The sequence below is a fragment of the Thermobia domestica genome, chromosome 9 (assembly GCF_964235325.1).
Source record: "Thermobia domestica chromosome 9, izTheDome1.hap1.1, whole genome shotgun sequence".
In the NCBI taxonomy this organism is placed as follows: domain Eukaryota; kingdom Metazoa; phylum Arthropoda; class Insecta; order Zygentoma; family Lepismatidae; genus Thermobia; species Thermobia domestica.
Window position 1 is genome coordinate 261,075,649 of NC_137462.1, and position 26,219 is coordinate 261,101,867.

General features: G+C 35.4%; 1 protein-coding gene across 1 annotated transcript in view; it reads left to right on the forward strand.

Annotated features, from left to right (window-relative positions):
- The window catches only part of LOC145660666 (damage-control phosphatase 1-like), a 47,835-nt gene extending 22,224 nt beyond the window's left edge, over nucleotides 1-25,611 (forward strand). Inside the window, exons 5-6 of the mRNA XM_081725987.1 lie at nucleotides 3,768-3,945; nucleotides 21,435-25,611. Of these exons, the coding sequence (XP_081582113.1) occupies nucleotides 3,768-3,945; nucleotides 21,435-22,027 (771 nt within the window). The 3' untranslated portion in view covers nucleotides 22,028-25,611. The remainder of the gene's footprint in view (nucleotides 1-3,767; nucleotides 3,946-21,434) is intronic.
- The last annotated feature ends 608 nt before the right edge of the window (nucleotides 25,612-26,219 follow it).

Below are 26,219 nucleotides of genomic sequence, written 5' to 3' on the forward strand. Positions count from 1 at the left end.
AATGTAGCAGGAATTTTTACCAATATAGAAAGAATAGGCTAACACTGTGTCAATATTTAATTCAATGAATTCATGAATGATTAAAAGCCTATTTTATCCCGTACACTAAATGTAGTAGAGTGGTGAATCTATTTAAAAGGTGAGTCAATTAATAGCTTAAATGCTAAATATTTTATAAAAACATAAGCTAATAAGTAACTAAATTATATATATATATATATATATATATATATATATATATATATATATACCCAGACAGCAATTTAAACTTTTCAGGCCAATTGGCTTGCCGCAAGCTTTATTATGCAAGCCAATTAGCTTGCTGCAAGCTTGTGGCAAGCTAGTTACATCAGGGCAAGGCTTGCGGCAAGTTTGTTTTCACAAGTGAAACACAAGTCAAATTATCTCAAACGCAAGCTGAGTATAAGCGTAACTCATCAATGGCAAGTTTTATCAAGCTTATTACAAGCTAAAGACAAGGTAAACAAGCCATATGCATGCTTGCGGGAAGTGAATTTAGAGAAAACATAAAACAGTACCGGTAAGAAATCCGTATATATTGATCGCCTGACTAAATCTATACTACAATCCTTGAGCACAACAAAACCATCTCTGACATATAAATGTTCCCTCACCCTTCCAATTATTAAAGCAAATGCACAGCCGCGAAAACATTCAAGACTCTGATTCACTTATCCAAAACATCAAAATAATCATAACGTATTTGTTGAGATAAGCAACGCGACGTTGCTTCTTGCCAATATCCAATATCTTGATATATTAACCGTGAGTACTTGAAATTTCTACCTTTTTATATAACAAGGCAGAAAAATGTTTATAGTTTAAACATAGCATTCAGATAAAGTTTATACTGTAAGTTAAACTTGAAGTTTATATTAACATATCTGGAACAGTTCTGTATTCTTTCGCAAAATAAGTAGGCTCAAATCTGCTGCCATCTATGCTCACATTTATGATTTATACATAAACCACAATTCCTTATGCCTAATGGTTATCGAAATATGAGGAAATAAAGAGCGACATTATAGGTACGTGGGACTAGAGTACCAGATGGCACAATTTAAAAAATAATTAAGTTCTGTCGTTTATTCAAGATGAGCGCTAAAAAGACGTTAACAACGCGAACACTACCTTGTCGCCGAAAGTTAAGAGGTCAGCGTCATGGGGTTTTTGAGAACAACTGAAAATCGAACGCGTGCTGGCTTTTTACTTCAAGTTAAAGAAAAGCGTCTCGCAAGTGAAGCTTGGGTTGCCCTCACTAAAGCTTGCGCTAAGCAAAAATAAGCTTTTGTGTATAAGCGAAAGCGAAATAAAAGCGACAGGGAAGCTTGCGGCAAGCAAGCATGCTGTCTGGGTATATATATATATATATATATATATATATATATATATATATATATATATATATATATATATATACACTGCTCCACAAAACTTAAGCAACCCGAGAGAACCTGGTATAAGTGACGTGTGGGGCCCATTCAACACTGGTTAGTGGCATGCACATACACAGAGACACACAGGCAAGGCGAGCACCCACTTTGTCGCATAAGCAGCACCGTTGCAAGCGCGGTGAACAACTTATGCCAAGAGGCGTACACCACAGCCCAGTAGTGTCCGAGGCTCCAAGCATTGAGTTAGTGGTTCTTGTGTGGGGTACACACCTTGAAATGGCTGGTAGACGACATTTGAGAGACTTTGACTGCGGGCGAATAATTGGGCGGTTGGAATTGGGCCGATCGCAAGTGGAAGTGTCACAGGAATTCAACGTGAACAAAAGTGTTGTGTCGAGGCTGTGGAGTCGCTTCCAAAATGGAGGTGAAGTCAGTAGACGTCATGGAGGAGGCCGTCCGAAGATGTCGACCGTCGAGGACCGATTTCTCAGAATTCTGCCAAACGTTACCGTCAAGTTTCATGCTCTCAACTGGCCAATGAGTTGTTTCAGGCTACAGGACAACGCGTGAGTCGTGAAACTGTTCGTCGGCGGCTCAGTAGAGCAGGACTGTATGCAAGAAGGCCTGTGCTGTGTGTGCCATTGAAACTGCAGCACAAACATGCGCGTTATACATGGTGTCAGGAACATGCTGCATGGGGGAACATCAGTAGGCGCGTGTCATGTTCTCCGATGAGTCGAGATTCAGCCTGTCGTCATATTCTGGTCTGACTTTAGTGTGGAGAGAGCCAGGAACACGCTATCATTCAAACTTCATTGCAGAACGGCCGTCCTTTGGCGGTGGTTCCATTATAGTGTGGGGTAAAATTATGCTGGATGGGAGAACGGACCTCCACATTGTGCAACATGGCACTTTAACAGCACAACGATACCGGGATGAAATTCTCAATACACATGTGCGCAATTTCCGAGGAACATTTGGCCCAGACTTCCTGTTCATGGATGACAATGCCCGCCCACACCGTGCACATGTTGTGTCCGAGTATCTGGAGAGCGAAGACCTGCATATTCGCCGGACTTAAATCCCATCGAGCATTGTGGGATGCTCTTGGGCGGCGAATAGCGCAGCGCAGTCCACCAGCACGCACTCTCCCTGACCTGCAAACAGCTCTCCTCGAGGAGTGGCGCCATCTGCCGCAAGACTTGATCAACACTCAGATTTGCAGCATGGAGGCCAGATGTCGTGCCTGTATGGCTGTTCGTGGTGGTTACACGCCATATTGACTGCCTATGCCCTCGCACAATCCAGCTTCACCTGTTGAGGTATTGTTGTGCTGAACTTTTTGGTCACTGAACATCCTAACTGTATTGTTCGTCTTGTGTTGCATTGTGCATCTGGACCGTCTGTTTGTTCATTATACTTGGTGCTGTGATCGTGTCGTTTTATTTTCTGCCACTCTCTTCGAATTGCTTAAGTTTTGTGAAGCAGGATATATATATATATATACAGGCGCGGATATATACAGACCCCCCTCCTTGATGCTCAGGTATACATTTAATAAAATAGGCTTCCATCCTGCTTTACATTGGATAAAGCGGCAAACTATGATCTAGCCCCTCCCTTGATCATATCCTGGATCCGCCATTATATATATATATAAAAAGGGTAAAGCATTTTTACTTAGAGTAAATGTCCGACCATCCATCTTTGCCTTTGCCTGACTAACTATTCAATTCGTATTTTAGTCGAACCATAAACACAAAAGTAGGTTACTCTATCTATCCTACGTATTCTATCATAAATGGCAGAATCATGTGTCTGCCCCAAATAAAGCTAAATGTGATGACCACATCATTGTTGCTGAGCGTTAGATCGTAGAGTGAGAGTCAGAATGAGATAAACAGTTAAAAAACCGCCAGTGTTTATAGGTTTTATTGTAATTGTGATAATACTCAGGTCACGTAGACCTTTTTATTTAAGCTCTTTGAAAGTAGAATATTTGTTTCGGGTATATTTCCGTCTCTAAACGTGCCTTTCTTACAAATAACTTCGTGAAGGATAAATGCTTACGGTTATAATAGATTTCATTATTGGAAATTATATTTTTAAACTTTTCCCACATTTTTGCAATAAAAAATAAAATAACATTACAGTTATTTACAAGATAGCGTTACCGTACGGTCAGTTACAGGTAAGAGGATGGCAGAATCTTCAGAATTGGGTTCTTTACACATCTTTACTTAATAGTTACTTGGTTTCATTTCTATTGCAGTGAGTTCTTAAGGTAACATTTGTACTTAACTCGTAATTTTTATTAAAAGCTAATAATAAAATGCTCCAATTCGTTTTCAGATTAATCTTTGGGGAAATAAGTGTGATTTGTCCATTTCGAGTGGCGCAGAAAACAGTCAGAAAATCGATCCATTACAAGAGTTAGGTCAACTAGAGAAGTATATCTTAGTTAATGATGCCGAAAAAGCATGGGAAGTTTTAAGTGTATCACGTAATGATAACCATGAGAAAATTGTCGGTATGTATGTCTTCGCTTTATACTTCTATTCGTATGTTCCAATAAAAGAGATAATAAAAACTCTTGCAATACTTGTGTATTCAGAAAACGTATTAAAGCTTTTTTTCTAACCTTAGTGGTTACACTTTAATAAGTCTAATTAAATAAGGGTTTCCTTATGTTACCCTAGGTTTTTTTTTTTTTTTTTTTTTTTTTTTTTTTTTTTTTTTTTAAACTTAAACTGATTGTTAGTGTCATATGTTAACATATTACAGATGAGAATGTTCATAAAATTAAATTAGGTCTTAAGTAAGTTCTTGAGATCTTTATTTTTAAATTATGCCACACAGATAATTTAGAACCTTAAGGTTTTATGATCTTCCAGTATTAACAAATAATTGAATATCGTTACATAATATGTATACCTACCAACCCGTGCATTGATCCTTTTATGTAAGGGACAATAGGTTTTGCTGCTTAACTGTAGTCATAAGTAAGTTCCTCCTAGGTGCTAGTTTGTGTCCAAAATTCTCATCGTATTTGCTTAAAAACAGCTGTCCTTTTGCTTTAACATCGTAGATTTTAATTATATGAAGTTTCTATTCACTTTAAAACTTACTCATCCACTAAACTAAGAAAAATTAAACTAAATAATTATTTCTAACAGGTGTATGAACAGGGAACCCTCTTCACTGAATTAAGACCACTTTTTTAAGTATTAAGGTTTTGCTGAATATCCCACCATGTTAATTTTGAAAATTTCTACTTCATTTTAAATGATTCTGTTGAACTTTCTGCTGTGAAGTCAATTCAAAGATTTTTTTTTCTTTTCATTTTCAATGTTTATGAATTGAATTATTATTTGCCCAAATTACCTTTCTCCAAATTTAACTTAGGAAGCTTCGTTGTGAAGTAATGCAGTTCAAATACTTATCCTTCCACGGCTGAAGATGCTTTGGAACGCGCGATAGCCCCAATATCGGTGAACTACTATTATTATTATTATTATTATTATTATTTTTTTTTTTTTTTTTTTTTTTTTTTTTTTTTTTTGCGTTACTGTGTTCCTTAATTCAAGTTTCCATATATTTCTTAGTCATACCGATGTATACTTGATTCCAATCACATTTCCTTTTGTAAACATGGGAATTCACTATTCCATGTACAGAGTAATTTAACATCCAGTAAGTGACGTCTCTACGTTTCCTGAGATGCTTGAATCCTACATAATGCACAGTCTTCTGAAATAAAAAATAAACCATGCGAGAAGAGGAACAATGTCCATTTTTCGACATACTTACTTTCAGCGTTATTAATATTGCGACTGTACCATATATTGCTAAAGCCTGTTTTATTCATATGTTCTGAACCGTTTTTAGTGATTCTGCATTATATATCTGTTAGAAGTTATGGTAGACAGATTTGGCGAGAAATGTTACACCAAGACACAAGTAGGTTCATCCCTTAGCGGAGGTGGGCGAGTATTACACTGTGCGAACAGATTCTAATGAAACGTTAAGCAAATTTGGGAGTTAATATTTGACTTACAGACGATACTAATCCTGTGTGAATAGATTCAATGAAGTTGCTGGTAGTTCAGGAAACTAAGAAAATATATATGATCTATGAGAAGTTATTCTGTGTGGATAGGGAAGGAATTAGCAAGTAAGAGGAATGTTAACCAGTAAGCTTGAAGTACTTGTGTAGGATGGTAAAACTTCACACAATTCGAGCTTCATTTTCTAGTATGGTTCTAGCACCCTACGTTAAAGTTCACCAAACTGAAGTATTGTAGCAGATTTGACGTAGCCTAAAAACCAGTGTTAGACTATAGAACACATCTATACCCTTAATGTATCCATACCTTGGTTTTAACCATTAAAAAGCGCTAATTATTTCATAGATGTAGTAGTTGCATAGATTTGTTTCTTAAAAATTTGAAAATAAATTTATTTCTACTTCTATTAATCGTCATATCGAAAATATTTGTTCTAGTGTCTGTTTTGAATGTTGTACTAAATTTAATTGTACTAGAAATACGTGTGTATCTTCTTCTAAAGGTAATTCGGACAAACAATGAAATCACATAGTAAATAATCCTATTTGTAAGCATTGGTATTGAAAAAAAAAAATCTTTAAATTCCCTTTGCACTGAAAAATATAAGAACATTTTTTAAACGAAGCTAGGAATTTTCAAACTAACATGGTAGTACAGTTCGGTAGCATTGGTGCTTTTGGAAACAAAACACAACATATGGCGATCTTAATGTCAGTGAAGGAGATCGTTTGTTCCTGTAAATTTGTGCAAATAATTCTTTCAGTTCTGTTTATAGTTTAGTGAATGCAGAATCTTAAGAGTAGACAGAAACTTCATAGAATTAAAATCTATGGTGTTAAATCAAGGTTATATATTATGTAAGGATAGCTGTTTTGATTTGATTTTAGGGTCTCTTTTAGCATCGAGGCTATATGAGACTTGGGCCTACAGTTTAATATGAGCTTCCGCCGAGAATCGAACCCGAGTCTTCCATACCAAAGGCACCTACCCTAACCGCTTAGCCAGGAGCTGAATAACTGTTCCCAAAGAAATAGAATAGTATCCAGTAAGGACCAACTGATGGTCAGTGTTAAATGGCCGAAATTATTGTGCTTTATTCAGATTTGTGAATGCATATCCTTTTATTTATATAAAGATTACGAACTTTAACTTACACTGCATATCACTTTGGGTATATAAATTGACGAACTCATAAAGAAGAAATTAAAATAACTGTTTTCAGCTTCTTTTACATTATACAACGTGGAAATTAGGAAGTGCATGATTCTCAAATTTATTTTAAACTATATTGCAAAGTAGTGGAAAACTCATTCATTAATGTTGTCCCTACTTGCTTCTAGAGTGAGTAAAGAATAAATCTTCCGCTGGTAAAATGAGGTATCGTGGACTAAATTAGTATTAAATCAGACGTGCGGACATCAATATCAGTTAGTTGTTGGGCTCAAAATCTCCATAATTATGAAAACTATAGTTATTCTAGTGCTGCAATTGTTATAGTAGAATTTTAAGATTAAGCATATTACATTGATTCTTTGTTCTCCCCTCTCGAAACAATGTGAAAGGAAGTGGAAAGATAAGTGGTAGAGCGTGTATTTAAAAATATCTTCCCGTCATTCGCCTAGTGGAACAGAACAACCTCTGCGGAACTTCAGTGACGATAGCCGGCCACCAAATTCGAACCTTGCGAAGGAAGGTACTTCTCCGTCCACTTGGTATAAATATATATATATAAAGATATATGGTTGCAACAGAAGAATCGTAAAGCGGGAATTGGAAGAAACTGTATTATTGTATATTGAGCGAAAAGTAGTTAAGCTTGAGACAAGGGAAAAAATAAATAATAAGAATATAACAATAAAAAAATTACGGAAAGAAGGAGTGAAACGGTTCAAAGACAATGATCTTCAGTTGGCCCTTCCAGTTGAAAGTAAACAATATGAGCTGGCACATAGTATTTTCAGTCCATTAATGGACGTAGGAATTCATGAATAGGTATCATTATAGGTATTCAGCCATATTGATGGATCACTTGCCACAACTGAGAAGCTTCCATGCACCACGGTGTTTATCTACTTCGTCTTTACGTACGACTTTTCTGTTCTGATACTTCCATCAACTATAGTCTCCTTCGCCCCTCCCTCTCTTTCCTGTCACCATATTCTCAAGCATGTCTCTCATGATACAATATTTCGCAGCCAATGTCTCAACCAGTTTCGCTTCCTCTTTTCAGTTACATCTAAAATTGTTATCCCCCCCAACCATTTCTAACAATCTCTCATTCGTTTCCTGTTCGACTCAGCTAATTGTCTCCATTCTTCTCCATACTCACATTTCGAAAACTTTCAGTCTTTACAAAATATCAATGGATCAAATTTCGTGTAGGTCGACACTAAGATGATCACCAAATATCAAACTTGTGAAGCAGTCTATACAACACCTATATGAGTGATGAAAAACAGTTGAATATGGCGGCTTTGGCTCGTATCAACAAAAGATAATATCGAAAATATTTATGAATTTCTGCTTTTCCAAATACATATTTCACATTTTAGAGATTACTTCTAATTTCTTCATATACTAGTATATGTTATTTTTTATATTATTCTGACGCCGAAATAATAATAAAAGGCACTATAACATGAGATAATATTGGAGCATTAAATACGGGTTTCATTTTGTATGACATCTTGTCACAAACTTATGAACAAACATAGCAAATAGAAGTGTTTGAAATATTTTTTCCCAGGTGAGACAATTAAAAACATTTAAATTAAACAGCTTTTCTATTCTGCTCCTATGCAAAAGAAATAGTATTTAAAAAAAAATGAAAAAAGAATGAATGTCATCACGTTGGACCAAACGAAAGATAATTCCCAAGAGGATAGCAATAATAAATGATCTTATCTTGAATTTCAACTATAAGGAGAATTTATAAAATAAAGGCTCGAAAATTTCGAAATATAGCCTAAGAAGTATCGTATTCTTTAGCAACGATATTAATGTAGGGACCAAAATAAGGTTTTATGTTGTTAGGAAATTGAGTTGATTTTGAGTTTAACGTCCCTTTCAGCAGTGAGGCTATATGAGACGAGATCTACTGATTAACGTGGAATCTGAACCGCATGAGCTTCCGCCAGGAAACAAACCTGGGTCTCCCACGCCAAAGGCGCGTGCGCTAACCCCTTAGTCACGAAGGAGCTCAGTTAGGAAATTGATTTTAGATTGTAACGTAATAGTCCCAATAAATGTTTTTTGTATGCATTTTGTATAAGAACATTTGTAAGAGCGCAAAGATAAAAACCTACATAGAGGGAGAGATAGTCTAGCATTGATAGGCCTATGTCTGAAGTGAGCTACCATCTGGTGGGCAATTTCGGTACCAGGTCGAGAACTAAGCCGGGCCGTTACGAATTTGACTCACTTTGGATCTAGCAGGTAAGACGTAGAGATGTAGTTTAGCTCGCGTCTATAATAGGTTATAATTTATATAATGTAAGAAATCATATTCTTTTAAAATCGATGTAAATGGGAAAGGAAGTCTTATGGTATCATCCCGGTATAAAAAGGCTTCATTTAAATATAATTTTGGTGATTTAAACCTTCTAAATTGTAAACCTGCAACGAGGCCATTTGCATACGAATCATTTGTGCTCACTTCTATCTTTTTTACAAAGTTGTTACTAGTATTGAGTATTCAAGGATTTTATGGTAAAGGAATATTTGAAGAAACCTATATTTAAATTATTATTTCGGTCTTGCACAAAAATATATATATGACTTGTTGTTACTCGTTACGAATTCACTATTTGTTACTCAACGTGTAAAAAAAAAGTAAAATTTTTCTTGTTAATAAATTTGTTAATTTTCAAATCGTATATACTTCACACGATATTAACTATATAACCTGTGCTGGCTTCCGTCAATTTTACGAAATTACTAGAAGCCAAGCATGTTACAAGATACATGAAGTATAAATTTCTGCTTTGGAAATTATGTTATATTAGAATATCTTAAAATAAATGAAGTCTTTGGAAAGTCTTTTGGCAGTGACAACATAGAACTTTACTGTAAACCTCGATAGTAATGAACAAACTCGGAAAAGTAAATTGGAAAACAACATTAATAATTCAGGCCTCAGGTTTAAATGGATCTAAGTTAATATGGAGCGAAAGAATATCGCTACAAGCTTGATACTTTATATGGTAGTATATCGAAAACGTTGTTAAGAGATACCATTGTTGTTCTCGTTCACGTTCGTAAAGATATCATTGTTGACGCTGTTTCTATGTAAAATAGATGTTGTACATTATGAAAATACGTACAATGTATATTCTGACTTTGTATATGATGCCTCTTATTGCTTAGCGATAAAAATTAACGTTTCCATTATTCTATGGATTTTGGAACTGCTTGTTAATAATATTGGCGCAGAGATGCCGCTTTCGAACCTACAAAGTTTTAGAAGCCAACGGAGAATCAAACATTCAAGAAGACATTAAAAGTTGAAGTAACGTGTGATAATATATAACCTGTGCTGGCTTCCGTCAATTTTACGAAATTACTAGAAGCCAAGCATGTTACATAATATATAAAGCTGCTAGATCCAAAGTCCATCAAGTGGGCAAGCATAAAAATTACAGCTGTCTTCTTGATGAGATATCGTGTGGGAAAAAAAAAGAATCATTGAAAGTTGTGAGCACTTTAGAGATTATATTAAGTGTAAAACATGAGTGAACATAACCTAATTTCTTTCTCAGATAATGAAGAGGTAACTGAGAGTAATGAAAGTGATAAAGGTGAATTTAATCAAACTATTGAAACTGAAAGTGAAGTTGGTGTGGGTTACCCAAACGCTGAGGTTTTTAGAGAGCCACTAAATGTTGAGTTGAATGCACGAGGTTCACGGGAGCCATTTCGTGCTGAACAAACTGCACACACAGCCAGTGGGTTATATGGTGCAGAATTCAATGCACACTCATTTAGAGAACAATACTGTTCTGAACAAAATGTACAAGCTCCGTGTGAGCCCTTTAATAGTGAACATTTTTCACAGACAATTAGGTACCCATGTCCACGTTGTGGCAATATTAGTGGTGCAGGTAAACCTTATGTAGGCCAATCAAAGGTATCTTGGACTAAGGTTCCGATGCGACGCGGTGTGAATGTACAATCTGTAGGTCAAAATAATCTTGGACAAGGCACAGATGTACATCAGCGTAACATTTATTTTTCAAAACACAATACTAAAGGTACTCCCAATGTACAGGGTAGGCAGGATCAGTTCATGAAAAATGAACGAACTGTGTCTTATAGGAATGAAAATGAAACGCAGTGTAAACAGTACATTAATAATGAAAGTAGAATGCCGTCTTCATTGGCACAGATGAATTTAATGCAGCCAAATATGGCACGTCCTGCTATTCAAAGCAATTTTGATAAATTGCTAGGACAAAGTGTTTTCCGTTCATTGGAACAGCAAATTAAGTCATTACCGATAGTTGATGGCACAGATAGCCATTCTTGCTTTATCTTTCTGGTTAGGTTAGATGAGCTTATAAGGAGGTATGACTTAGAATTAGAAGCTATTTTGGTAGCAAGTTTAACCCAAACTAGGGGTGAATTTAACAGAACCTTTCATTCTTTCCTTACACGTTGTAATGATTGGGAGGAAATTTGTACTAATTTGTTATGTAAATATATATCCACAGTAGGTCGTACACAATATGTACGAAAATTCTTCTACCGATTAATGAATGATGGGGAAGAACTTGGAACATTTTTCCAAGAGAAAATCAGTGTTGCCAATGTTCTTGGTATGACATACACTGAACAAATATTTTGTAATATTGTAACCAGTCTGGTTTTACCAGAAGTATATCAAAATTGTTTTGGGGAAGCCATACCATCTTCAGTTTCTGAATTGTTGACCATAGCGCAAACTTACGATCATTTTGTTAAATATCAAAGAGATTATGTGTCACTGAAAACAATGCCACCTGCTATAAATATACCGAACATTTTTGAAGAATCACAAAATCATTCTAAATTTCAAAAACAAGTTTCTGGCTTACAAAAGGAAAAACGTAATCTTATTAGATGCTATAAATGTGCTGGTTATGGACATACTCAGCGGTTCTGTGTTAGTGGAAAAACTATGCGTACACAAGTGCCACCTTCAAAAACACTAATTAATATGCAGCGTGATAAACAAATATTATTCATTATTGTGCTAATTGCGGGCATCACAAACTCTTGTTTATTGGACACAGCTTCTAGTATCAATTTGATAAGCAGAAAATATTTACGACAAATTAAGTGTCGTGTTCCTATAAAACCTACTTCAGCAGAATTAGTGACTACCACTGTTGATGGTCATTTGGTTGAACTTCATGAAAACACAGAAATTAAATTTTCAATTCAAGGTTGTGAATTCAGTGAAACATTTTACATCATAAACTCTCCACATTTTGATTTGTTGTTAGGAAATAACTTTCTTTTAAAATGGAAAGCTGATATCAAATTGAGTGCCAAACAATTTATAATTGAACAGAAGAATCTTACTGTTCCTCTATTTTGGAGGGATTATTTATCTCCAATGGAAACTACTCGTCCTATATCTCATTCCAGCGTCTCCGATGCGGTCCGGAGTCACTCTAGAGAGAGGTGCAATGGACAAAGGATCGTTCGGGAAGGACACTGGAAACCAAAAACAAATAAACAAGGTGCCCAGCAGAAACAGCACTGTACCTTTCTGGCAGCAGATTCCGGTGGACCGGAGGACCAGGCCACAACAAAGAAACCAGGTAGTGAATACCTTGTTTATTATCATAATGAAACGAATAGCATTAATGACATATATGATGAATGTGATTCTGACAATTGTAATTTTGATAATACTTCCTCTCTTTCAGTTAAACTTGTAGAACAATACCCAGATTTACCATGTTATGTTGAAAATCTTTGTGAGAAATATAGTGATGTTATCACTGAACAACTAGGGACAATAAAGGGGTTCACTTATGAAATAGAAATGGAGGATGAAACTCCAGTACGTCTCCCCCCATATCAAATTACAGGCCCTAAACTTAAAGCTCTTGATGATTATATAAATCAGCTTATTGATAAGGGAGTGGTTCGTGAGGTTGATTTCTCTCCTTATTCGTCTCCGTGTTTTTTAGTCCACAATAAGGACGGTACTCCTAGACTTGTTATAGCATATTCAGAAATCAATAGGAAAGTAAGGGTTAACAGTTATCCATCCCCGCATGTAGAGGCAACTATAGCGAATTTAGGAAAGGATACCATCTTCGGAAGATTAGATATAAAGCAAAGTTTCTATCAGTTCTCTATCTCTGAGAGTAGTAGAAAATACACTACATTTTGTACACCTAATCGTTTACTAGAACATTTAGTTCTTCCAATGGGATTTCGTTTGAGCCCATATGTTCTTACCAGTTTCATGTATAAAATCTTTGGGGATTTAGTCGGTAAAAATCTTGAAATTTTTCAAGATGATTTCCTTATTCATGCCTCAGATATTGAAACATACAAAAGGGTATTAGAGGAAATTCTTGAACGTTTTCGAAAATGGGGAATTACAGTTTCCAAAAGGAAAACACAACTTTTCCAAACTAAAATCAAATTCCTAGGTTATGAATTTGAAGCGGGAGAAACTAGAATTGATCCGGATAGGATTGACACAATTCTTAAATTACCTAAACCCAAAAACAAAAAAGGAGTAAATCGTATTTGTGGTTTTTTTAATTATTTCCGAAAATATGTGAAAGATTATGCGGAAATCATGGAACCTCTTCACCGTTTAAGATCCAATAAAATTAAATTTCACTGGGGTGAGAGGGAAGATGAAGCCTATAATAATATTAAGCAAGCATTTGTTGAACATGCTGTATTACAATTACCAGACATGAATAAATCCTTTGTCATTCATGTGGATAGTACTTACAAGAAACATTCAGCTATACTTTCTCAATATGATGATGATGGCCTTCTTAGACCAGTATCATTTTTCTCTAAGAATATTTCATCAGTAGATTGGTCAAAAAGCATATACGAACTTGAACTACGTTCTCTTCTCCTAGCTATAGAAAAATTTGAAATGTATCTTATAAAACCCTTTACTGTTTTTTGTGATAATTCATCAGTCACGTGGTTGTTACGGAATCATAAGCGTCAACGTAAGTATGGTACATTAATTGAAAAACTATCTAAATATTCCTTCAAGGTTGTTTATCTCCGCAGTAATCAGAACTTTTTATCTGATTTTATTTCGCGCACGAACAATGGTGTGGAATTCTATACTAATGATCCTTCAGTTAATGAAATTGAAGAATTTGAAGGGAAACCAGTCAACCTTAGTTTCGCCAATTTTTGGAGTTCACCCTTGTTTAGTAAACCGTTAAAAGAACATCAAATGGAAGATCCTGAAGTACGGAATATTATCCAAGAAGTGCGGCGAGGTGAAAGGGCAGATGAATACTGTCTTAAGGACGGAATCTTAATGAAGAAGACCCGAGGCAGAAGAGACCATGGCTGGAGGATAGTCATCCCTAAGGGAATGGTATATCCTATCATGAAATATTTTCACTGTGATGAGATGGGCGGATTTCATGCTGGATATTCCAAGACGATAGCGAAAATAGCCTCAAGATGTACCTGGAAGACCTTATACCGTGACGTCAGAGAATACGTGAAAGGATGTCAGCGATGTCAACTCTGCAAGGACACCAACAGAAAAAAACAAGGAGTTTACTACAGTAGGAAAGTTACTACGCCGAACAACAGTTGGTATTTGGACACTGTTGGCCAGCTTCCGAATTCTGGACCTTATCGTCATATTCTCGTCATTACTGACGCAGCATCACGATTCGTCATGCTTCAACCTCTGCGTTCCCTGAATTCCAAGGTTATATGCAAACATTTAATGAAGTTGTTCATGTTAGTTGGACAACCTCAGAAAATCATTCATGATCGTGCTCAAGTGTTCTGTAGTCATCATATGAAGCAATTTCTCTTTAGTTTAGGTATCCAGGATGTGAGTACAGCTCCGTACAATCCTAGCAGTAACCTTTGTGAAAGAGTGAATAGAGTGCTTAAGAACATGCTCCGTGTTTATTGTAATGAACACCAAAATAATTGGGCTGAACTGTTGGACAGAATCCAATTCACCTTAAACTGCAGTAAGAGTGAGAGTACGGGATACGAGCCATCTGAATTGTTTCTTGGCAGAAAACTATATACACCTCTGGACGTGTTGTGGGAAATAGACTTCGACGAGTTAACTAAGGCGCCGGATAAAGAAGAAAGGTTGAGGAGAGTCATCATCAACATCGAGAAAGCCTGGCGTAGAAAGGAGAAATGTTATAATAAAAATAGAGAACCTAGTAATTACTCGGAAGGTCAGAAAGTATTGGTTAGGAAGTTTCAAAAGGCTTCATTACTTAAACATTATACTCCTAAATTATCCCCCTTATTTTATGGGCCATTTGAGATCATTAATAAACCTACGTTAAACACCTTATGGTTAAGAAAATGTGATCAACCTAATGTTATCATTAAGAGACACATAAATCATATTAAACCTTATGTTGATAACAATAATGAATCTTAATATGTATATGTTACCTTGTAATCATTGTTAGATATTTTCTGTGGGTTTATTATTTTTTTCTTTCCAGAGAGAAGTATTCCATATCCTTCTAATCCTTTGTAAAGCAGGCTTGGCAATAAGATGTAATATGTAAGAGAGTAGTTTATTATAAGATTCTGGAAAACTGTAAGTAAAGAATTTATTTCTTGGTCAACAATTCATATTCCATTTATTGTGGACTATTCCTTTTGTAATAAGGTTAGTATCCTATATAGAGAGAGGGGTAGGATATATTATGTAACGTAATAGTCCCAATAAATGTTTTTTGTATGCATTTTGTATAAGAACATTTGTAAGAGCGCAAAGATAAAAACCTACATAGAGGGAGAGATAGTCTAGCATTGATAGGCCTATGTCTGAAGTGAGCTACCATCTGGTGGGCAATTTCGGTACCAGGTCGAGAACTAAGCCGGGCCGTTACGAATTTGACTCACTTTGGATCTAGCAGGTAAGACGTAGAGATGTAGTTTAGCTCGCGTCTATAATAGGTTATAATTTATATAATGTAAGAAATCATATTCTTTTAAAATCGATGTAAATGGGAAAGGAAGTCTTATGGTATCATCCCGGTATAAAAAGGCTTCATTTAAATATAATTTTGGTGATTTAAACCTTCTAAATTGTAAACCTGCAACGAGGCCATTTGCATACGAATCATTTGTGCTCACTTCTATCTTTTTTACAAAGTTGTTACTAGTATTGAGTATTCAAGGATTTTATGGTAAAGGAATATTTGAAGAAACCTATATTTAAATTATTATTTCGGTCTTGCACAAAAATATATATATGACTTGTTGTTACTCGTTACGAATTCACTATTTGTTACTCAACGTGTAAAAAAAAAGTAAAATTTTTCTTGTTAATAAATTTGTTAATTTTCAAATCGTATATACTTCACACGATATTAACTATATAACCTGTGCTGGCTTCCGTCAATTTTACGAAATTACTAGAAGCCAAGCATGTTACAAGATACATGAAGTATAAATTTCTGCTTTGGAAATTATGTTATATTAGAATATCTTAAAATAAATGAAGTCTTTGGAAAGTCTTTTGGCAGTGACAACATAGAACTTTACTGTAAACCTCGATAGTAATGAACAAACTCGGAAAAGTAAATTGGAAAACAACATTAATAATTCAGGCCTCAGGTTTAAATGGATCTAAGTTAATATGGAGCGAAAGAATATCGCTACAAGCTTGATACTTTATATGGTAGTATATCGAAAACGTTGTTAAGAGATACCATTGTTGTTCTCGTTCACGTTCGTAAAGATATCATTGTTGACGCTGTTTCTATGTAAAATAGATGTTGTACATTATGAAAATACGTACAATGTATATTCTGACTTTGTATATGATGCCTCTTATTGCTTAGCGATAAAAATTAACGTTTCCATTATTCTATGGATTTTGGAACTGCTTGTTAATAATATTGGCGCAGAGATGCCGCTTTCGAACCTACAAAGTTTTAGAAGCCAACGGAGAATCAAACATTCAAGAAGACATTAAAAGTTGAAGTAACGTGTGATAATACAATTTGTTGTTTTACTTTATACAAGTGCTGTTGTGCCGGCCATTGCTGCTAATCAGTTATAAGGTTGTCATGGTTAATTACACAGTGCATATACTACTGTTATATCAATTAAGATACAAATAGTTAAATAGTTGTAGGTGTAAATTTTAATGAAACCTGTACTCAGGTACCTGTGTGCAGTCTAAATGGAGAATATGTCAGTAGCTATGGTAGGAAGACAATAGATTCATGCTACTTCCTGGGTGAAAGCTAGAATGTATAAACGAATTTCGTCCACACAGCTAAATTTTAGCGATGAAAATACATATGAGTAAAAGCGATATAAATCTATTTTCCAAAATGATATTAATGAACCAGTGCTGCCAATCAAAATATCAATTTCACTACCGAAAATGGCAACACCCATATTTAGGAAACCCTGTGATATACGATATGCATTAAGAGAGAATCAGCAAAAGCAAATGTAGAGAACTTAAGTAACGCAAATATTTTGCACAAATATATTGTTAATGAGCCACCCAATTGTTGTTCTTAGACTGATAAATGGGGATTGAAGACTCTATTTTGATTTCAATCAGTCAGTTAATAGGTTCACGAAAAAATCCCCATCCTCTACCCACAATAACTGATATTTTGAACGAATTACAAGGGACCAGCTATTTCGTTTTTCTTGATATACGACAGGCCAACTTACAGTAGCAGGTAACGAGAAAATCTTCCTCCTGCCTCTGCAAGCCTCCATTTACTTTCAGATGAAGATAGGAATAAGAATAAACATAAAGCTTCATTTGCTAGGAGAGGTAAAAGATGATCAAAAGTGCATTCCGAAAATCTAACTCACATTTTGATAGGTCAATTAGACGACATTAATAATAGATTCCAAGGAAACGCAACTAGTGTTAATTATGACATACGTTGGTGTTAACAGGTGACAAATTAAAAGGCAATATACAGTATTATAAAGGTAAAAAGAACAGACCCAACTTAATCTAACTTAACCGTCAGGCAGATGGAGCTCTCAATTAGAGCACCTCCTCCCCCGCTCCATAGACGTGAACATCTAGAAACACAGAAATTGGTCAAGAATTGAACCAATCTCCAGATTTCATCAAAATTCAAAGACTTTTTAAATGATTCGAATTTAGCGTATGTTCGGAATTGTTAATAACTTACCTAAATTTATCTCACTTCCCTAAATTTTTCTCTTCGGTAGAGAAAGCAGTTTATGTATTTTTAATTGAAGATTCCTATGAAATAGAAAAATTCATAAACAATGGTCGTACACTTTTAGACTATAAAGAGCATAAAATTAGACGCATTTGAAGAATCTTCTCATGGGTGTGAAGGATTGGCTTTCTAGAAGCAACCTTTGGTGTATCAAATCTGATAAGGGCAGAAAGTTCACTATCGTTAACAAAGCGGAGTATAGAACAAAGCTACTAACCAAAATCAACCGTGAATCCTTTAAGTGAAGTAATTAGAAAAGTAACATCATATTAGGGGAATTTTCTATTACTGACAATATCAACAGTTAAATATCTGAAAATGGTTGCGCCATCTTTACCTTTCATATTTGGTTTTCCTTGAACCCTCAAAGATGTTCCGCTTAAACCCGTTATTTCGTGTAGAAACTACCGTACTTAAGAATGTCTGGACATCCACATACAACCTATAAATAATAAATTTTGCACGTATGTATACAGGAAAGAAATAGCTTCCGAATGCTTGTTCACAAGTATTCAGCACATTCTTATTTCATTTAGGTCAAGAACTGTTTGAGAGCAATCAGGTGCACACACAAGAAATGGATCCTCAGGATCACATTCAAAAGATAAAATAATAAAATAAAATTAAATAAATAAATAGAAAATAAACATTTTAGAAAAGAAGAACTGATTCGAGTACTTAAAAAAATGGGAAAAATTGGCTTTAGGAATATTATACCTGTCCGGTTAATATGGCTACAGTAGACAACATGAGTAAGTTTCGTTAGCTCTTTTTCCAAGAGTCTCAAATGGAAGAAAAAAATCGGGAACTGCCTTGGAGTCAAATTTTTAATTAAATCAGTAACAACTTGTGAAATTTTCCTTTCGAATTACAAAAGTTATTGTAGAGAAAAATTATCATTACCTGGAATTTTGTTCCGCATCTTGTTCGTGCATTGAAATCTACATAGAGATGACAAAAAAAAAAAAAAAAAAAAATATCTCGGTGAGGGTGAAAGAATACATCAGAGTCGCAAGAGGTGAGGAACCCCCATGTCTGGCCCATCTAAGCATTTACATCAGTCAGGACATAACAGTAATCGAGTTCTTACACCTATGTTCCAACAACACGGAAAGAAATATGTTTGAATTTTTCTTTATTAGCCCGAAGTTCATTTAGACAACGGGAACTTTGATCACATATGGGACTGCATAACCAAAGAAAAGACTAATTAAGACACAATATAATTTCATTTTTTAGTTTGTACATATGTTTATTTAGTGCTTTTATAAAATTTGTAAAAAGTCTTTTACAGTTTCTTCTAGGAACATAGATTTAGGCATGTATTGTACACCTGCAGTTCTTTTAGTAACAATTTGTGTAACGGACACACACAAAATATTACTTCAGTTGATCACAATTAAATTTTTTGAAATAAGAACAGACAAAATTAAATAAATCTTACGTGACAAAATTACGTGCAGTATGAAGTATTTAGTGGAAAGTAATTTTGGTATGTGTTTAACAAAATCAAACGAGGGGTGTAGATGCAAAAGTGGCAATCTCCACTTGGCCGAATTTTTCAAGGCGAGTGATTAATTGATATTTCGTAAACTTCATAAGATTTTAACGTACAGATTTTTTGGCATAGTAGATCGTAGCAATATTAGAGGGTTGAACATAAATTTTCCCCAGAGAAAGACCCTCATTTTTTGTAATTACTGTCTCAAAATTGGAGATTGCAAGTTTTGAAAATTAACGTGGAGATTTGTTCACAAACATTTCCCTTTTGGGAGAATTTTCTACCCTCAGATGCTCGATAGCGATATGCACGTTGTACCGTTCGAAAGGCCAATTCATGCCGAAGAGAACGAGGTACGTTGCCTGATTTTAGGATATATAGTGATAATACTGTAGATACTTTACTAAACTCATTGACTAAAAATGTGTAAATAAAGCAAAAATTCAAACATTGGAAAAGTTCCTGGCACATTTCTGTATACTCTAGGATCATGATTTGTATCTCGCTTTGTTCCAAATAAGAGTAGGGTTCCAACGGTACCACTTCTATATATCTATAAATGTCCCTGAGGGGTGAAATTTAGAACAAACGGGCAATTTTCTTCTGCAAAAAGAAAACCTTTTTTTTCGATTTGGGTGGGATTTTCCTGCTTCTGGTACATAATAAGGAAATTTGAGTGCTACATTTGGAAACTCTGCTTTATAACGAAACCAACGAGGTACAAACTATGTTTCTACGATTAATAGGGATGCATCACGTGATATTCGCCTTCAGTTTTTGCTGGGAGGATGTAGGTTTTGATCCAAACAGACTTCACCGCTCGGTCGGGGACACTTAAAACAATACAGTCCCACCTCTAACTCAATTTCTCAAAAATTTGGAGATTGCCACTTTTGCATCTACACGCCTCAAATCATCCTAGTAAGATTACTCCAATTTTTTAAACCAGAATGGACATAATTCCATCCTTCAAGTGTCAAGCATAAAGAAGTGGCTTTTAGAATACTTTTTTTATAGGACAAAAGATAACAAAGAATGCTTAGTTACTACCTTCTGGTTTACGGACGAATTGATCGTGACTAAAGCCTAAGCGTGAACTTAAATATCGAATATATGTTCTCATAAACAAAAGGCAGTAGCAGCGGGTGCAAGGTGAATTCATTTTTCCACCCCTCTGGTTTGTTTTAGCAAAACCATTTAAACTGTGCGCCCCAGATTTTCTTGAAGTTCGTTGACCAAATGCTTAGTGATTCTGACGGCACAAATGCTTATGGATAGCTGGGTGATGTAATAATCTGGGATGCGTCCGTTGAAGAATGCTTTCGATGAACAAAGAAAGTTCTCAATAAATATTTGAGGTTGAGCTAATTACAAAGTTCATGGAGAGAAAAGCTGCTTTTTTAAAGCAAGAAATTTTCTATTTCTGTTTTTACATTGAAGAAGTTGTTTTAACATTGTTTCTACATAAAATTTTATGATCGGAAAGTTTATAAAAATAAGTCTTACTAATCGCACAATCAAAATAAAGTACACCCGGTGACAATGAAACTCACCCAAGTCGAAGTCCCAAGGCGCGGTGGCTGGCAAGTTTAGTGAAATAATTAAACTTGTCGTTCTTCAATCTTACGAGATCAACTGTACATAGGAGAAAGGGGAGAACACGACAAAATTGGAATTTCTTTTGATAAATGTTTTCTGTTATTTGCATATTTTCAAGATTTGACAACGAAAGTTACGGCTTATTCACGATTGGGTTGGAACCCTGAAGGATGTGTTTGTGCCTGTCATTATGTGCAGTAGTTATTACAATTAAAATTTCCTGCAAACTTGCATATTTACATTTTCTGATCGGAAATATGTGTCGAGAACTTTCTAAATATTCTTTGGGAAAAAAAGTATTGTATTATTTTGTCTTAAGAGAACACTTGAAATTTTATTCTTAGTTTCAAATATTAAATGTCATTTAAATTATTTAAGTAGGTGATAGTTGTTTATTAATCGCTTGACATCTCTATTTCAGATATGATCTTGGATAATGCTGGATTTGAACTCTATACAGACTTTTGTTTAGCAGATTTTTTGTGCACGTTTGGTTTAGCGGACAAAATACGATTTTATGTAAAAGCTATTCCCTGGTTTATTTCCGATACCCTTGTATCAGATTTTCATTGGGTTATTCATACTCTTCTAACCTCCAGTGAAGTGAGTGAGGAATCTGTTCGCTTGCTTGCTGAGAAATGGAAGTCTTACGTAGATTCAGGAAAGTGGATTGTGGTGGAAGAAATATTCTGGACTCTTCCGTATGACTATAGTAGAATGAAGACTGTAGACAGAAATTTATACAATAAGCTTAGTGAGGCAACGCTTGCAATATTTAAAGGAGATTTAAATTACAGAAAGTTGGTAGGTGATATGAGCTGGAACACAACGAAGAGTTTCGCTGAATCTTTGCGAGGATTTCATCCGACAAAATTGATTGCACTTCGAACGTTGAAAGCCGATGTGGTTGTTGGACTGACGATTGGCAAAGCCGATGAACTTACGAAGTCGCATCCTAATTGGATGGTGTCAGGTGAATTTGCTGTGGTACAGTTCTGTGATCGCATTCAATAAATGTCAGGTTTATGAGTGGAATTATGATGCTTTTATTCAGTGGAAATGAGGGGAACAATCTGTCAGCTTCATTAAAAAAAGAAAAAAAAAAGAAAAAGAAAGAAAGAAAGAAAAAAAATGAAATAAAAAAAACCTAAACTGTGTAAGCAGATTTTGTAATACTACGCACGACATATTTTTATAACAAAAATTTAAGTTTACTTCAAGAACCTTTATGCTGCTTTTTTGGGGGCCGCGGTGGCTCAGTGGTAGAGCGTTCACCTCTGGTGCATGGGGTTCCGGGTTCAATCCCAGCTCCCACCAAGTAAACTTTGTGGTGGGCAAACACCGTGTGCGTGAGTTTCCTCGGGTTCTCCCGTCTCCTCCCACTTTCTTAATTCTACCATTTCATTCATTGCTCATCATCATCGTCTCCTTTAGCCCATCTGGCATAACCGTGGGTCGTAAAACTCAAAAATTTCATTTCATTTCCTGTATGCTGCTTTGTGGGTAACATTTCGACTCAAAGGAACCTGCTATATGAATAAATATTAAGAGGCCTCATCACTGCGAAATTAAAATACCGCTAATTTTACAGTAATTATGTGATATCTTCAAATAGATAAAAGATAATCAAAAAGTGGAACAAGACCTCCCTAGACAATATTATTTTGCGTGAGATACCGTTATCATGACTCATTTATCTGCTTTCGATTTCCAGCCAGTTAGAAAATCGGCATTTATTTTCGCGTTTCTAAATAACTGCAAACGGAAAGCTACTAGGTGACTCGTGATAACGGTACCTCATGCAAAATAACATCACCCAGGGAGGTCTTGATTCACTTTTCGATTATGTTTTATCTATTTGAAGATACCACATAATTACTGTAAATATAGCGGTATTTTAGTTTCGCGGTGATAGGGACTTAAAATTAAATAGAATTGCTTAAGATATGTATTCACAAAAATTACACAACATCCAAAAAAATTTCAGTATCCTGCATACCTACCTAGATACTCAACGAACTTAAGAAGATCGTTACTGAATTCTCTATGCCTGTGTGTCTGTCTGTTATTTGCGAATTTTTCAGTTTTGAGCCCTCCATTCGATAGAACATCGAAAACTATCTGAAAGAGTGATTCCTCCATTCGATAGAGTATCGAAAACTATGTGAAAGAGTGAAGGAGTTTTTCGCGTCACTCTCACCGTTCCCAACATATTGGCCAAAAAAGTTCCGATTTCCAGAGGTTTAAGGAGTCATATCTCGGGAACCGTAAGTCATAGAGAGATGATATTGGTGTTGATCAATACCTAAGAGGATAGTGAACATTTTGGTATCAAATAGTAACCGGTGGCCACTGGTTATATCTGCATTTTCAATATATATACGGTGATAAAATGTGACAGCTCAATATAGCTAATTCAATGGATCCCCTAATACGCAGGTTCCAAATATGTAAGTGTATTATCTATTGAATTTAATCAAATAAATTTAATGTACAATTTCATATAGATTTCGAAAAAGATAATTCTTTTTAAGTTCGTTCTGGCAATACTCTTGGAGCATTTTCAATTGGTTTTATGTTGGGTTTTCGTTACGTAAAGCAACCGAACAATGTTAAAACACAATCAGAAGAGTTTCTTATACATTCGGAACGATCAACTCACAGGCAAATTTAAGCCTCACACATGTAATAACCGTAAAACATTCCTAATTCTCTTCCATTCCAAAGTTTTGGTACAGAATACTACAGGTTCTCAGCAGTATAACATTAGCCATTGAACTACATAAAGGACAATGAAGTAAGCTTAAATCTTTGTGTAAACAGAATACACTGATACCTGAGTTTTATATGTGTAAAGAAGTGGTTTAGGAAGGAGAAAAATTTAATAAACAGGGTAGAATTTTGCGATTGTTTCTGACTGTGGAACTTATTTTTTTGTGCAAGGTGCTTAAGTTTTTTTGTTTACTTTATTTACTTGTTTATTTTGTTTATTTAATTTGTTTACTTTATTAAAATGTGATTGGTTAGGTGCTACAGTGACTCAGTAACGTTTCTCTAAATACTTTTGTTTTCTCTAGATGTGTATAATGCCATTAAATATTTTTTCATTCATTGCCAACAGAATATTATAGTAAATATAAACAATAAGTATAACCCCTATATGTATTATCTATACTACTAATTTAAATTCAGTGGTGAGTGTTATATTGGGTTGTTGGAAAAGTCATGATGTATTTTTTTTTTTTTTTTCTGGTTTTCGAAGATCGGTTATTTATATAGAGAACAAACATCAGTTATACGTAGTGTTCGAAGTGGAAAAAAGCAGAGGCGGTATGTTTTATTATGATTTTGGCTCAACATACCGGCTATTTAAATATTGTCTTGATCACTGAAAAACCAAAGACGCTATGTCCTCATTACTGAAAAACCAGAGGCGGTATGGCATACCACCGCATACCGTCTCACTTCGACCACTGGTTATACGTATATTACCCGTTTTGTTGAATAACATTTGTTGGGTTTCATAATTCCTAATTCATAAAAGGACCTTTTATTTATTGGCGAAACTGAATAACATGTTGACTTAGGCTGCTTTCACGTTAGGATTTTGTAAGCCGCTCATATGAACGTGTAGTGTGAAGGCATTGAATACCTGAGCCACTCAAAAGATCGTGAAATGACAGCCACGCTAGAGCCAGAAGAAGCTGCAGCTTTAATGTTGGCCATAAATTGCAAGAAAAAAAGGAAAAGAAAATACAAAACAATATGGATTAACTTGCACTGAAGCGTATGCGTGAAGGTGTACATTTAAGACAATATAAATCAGCAGCCGAGGCTCACGCGAGCTGCTCACAGTATCCTATTGTGAAGGCTATCTTACAGTCTTATTTGAATTGAATGTTATACCACGTGAGGAGGTTTGAACAGAGTGTAACAAGTGCAAGTCTGACGGCGCAAGATTAAATGAGTATAGTCGGTTTGGCAAACATTGTTATACAAGCTTCTGTAATTTCTGACGGGTGGTCAAACTTGGGTAACATGAGTATGCTTTCGCGCTATCATGATAGAATACAAATTCTTTTAACGAACTCTAGCTGTTTTTGAATAATGGACCAGCTATCCAATCCCCGACAGTATACATTCTAAATGATTGTTTAGTTCCTTGGTAGAAACTCGAAAATCTCCACTACACCTTTAAAATCCCACCACACTGAGATCATAAATGTCTTCTGATAAATGCCTTGTGGGGGGCACAATGGATCAGGTGAAGCACTTATCTCTGGTCCATGGGATCTCTGGTTCGATACCCGGCCAAGTAAATTTGTGGTGGGCAACATCGTGCCCGTGGGTTTTCTCAGTGCTCGCTTTTCCCTCCTCCATTCTCATTCCACTAATTATTTCATTATCATTCACTTGCTTTAATCATCCATCTCTTTCAGCGTAAAGAGCATAATCGTGGGACGTTAAACTGAAAGATTTCATTTTTATTATTTTATAAATGTCTTGTTTTCGATGTCATTTGAGACGAATAATCACGTCGTGACCAAGGTCGTTTGCAGACCACATTATGTTGTATACAATCCACTTTTCACCAACAATCTCTTCAAAAGAAAGGTCGTTTTCTTCTTGCTTAATGCACACATCGGAGATGTTTATATGAACTTTTTTGACTTCATGAGGAGCCCAAGCGTCGAACTTCGTTACGTACCTCCACTTCTTCAGATGGTTGCAAAATGTTGAATTATTGATATCCAATGTTTGTGCAATCTCTTGTATCGCGTAACGTGGTTTTGATTCAATCAGCGCTTTTATTTTGTCGTCATCGACCGCAGTGGACCTTCCTAACCAAGGAGCGTTGTTGATATCAAAATCACCAACACAGAATTTACAGAACCATCATTGGCACTGGCATTCTTGTTGAGCATTGTCTTCGTAAACGTCACGCAACTTCACTTGAGCCTGACACGCGTTTTTCACTTAATGGAAGTAAAGCAGCAAAATATGGCAAAAATGTAGTTTGGATTGCCATCTTCAACTTTTTGTAAAATGTATTATACTTGACCAAATTGGTTTTTATTATTATTACAGTGAATCTAGTTAAAATGAAATATTTAAGTTCTTACGTCCCATGGTTATGCCGTTTAGGCTGAAGGAGACGGTGATAATGAGAAATTAGAGAAATGGTGGAATGAAGAAAGCGGTAGGA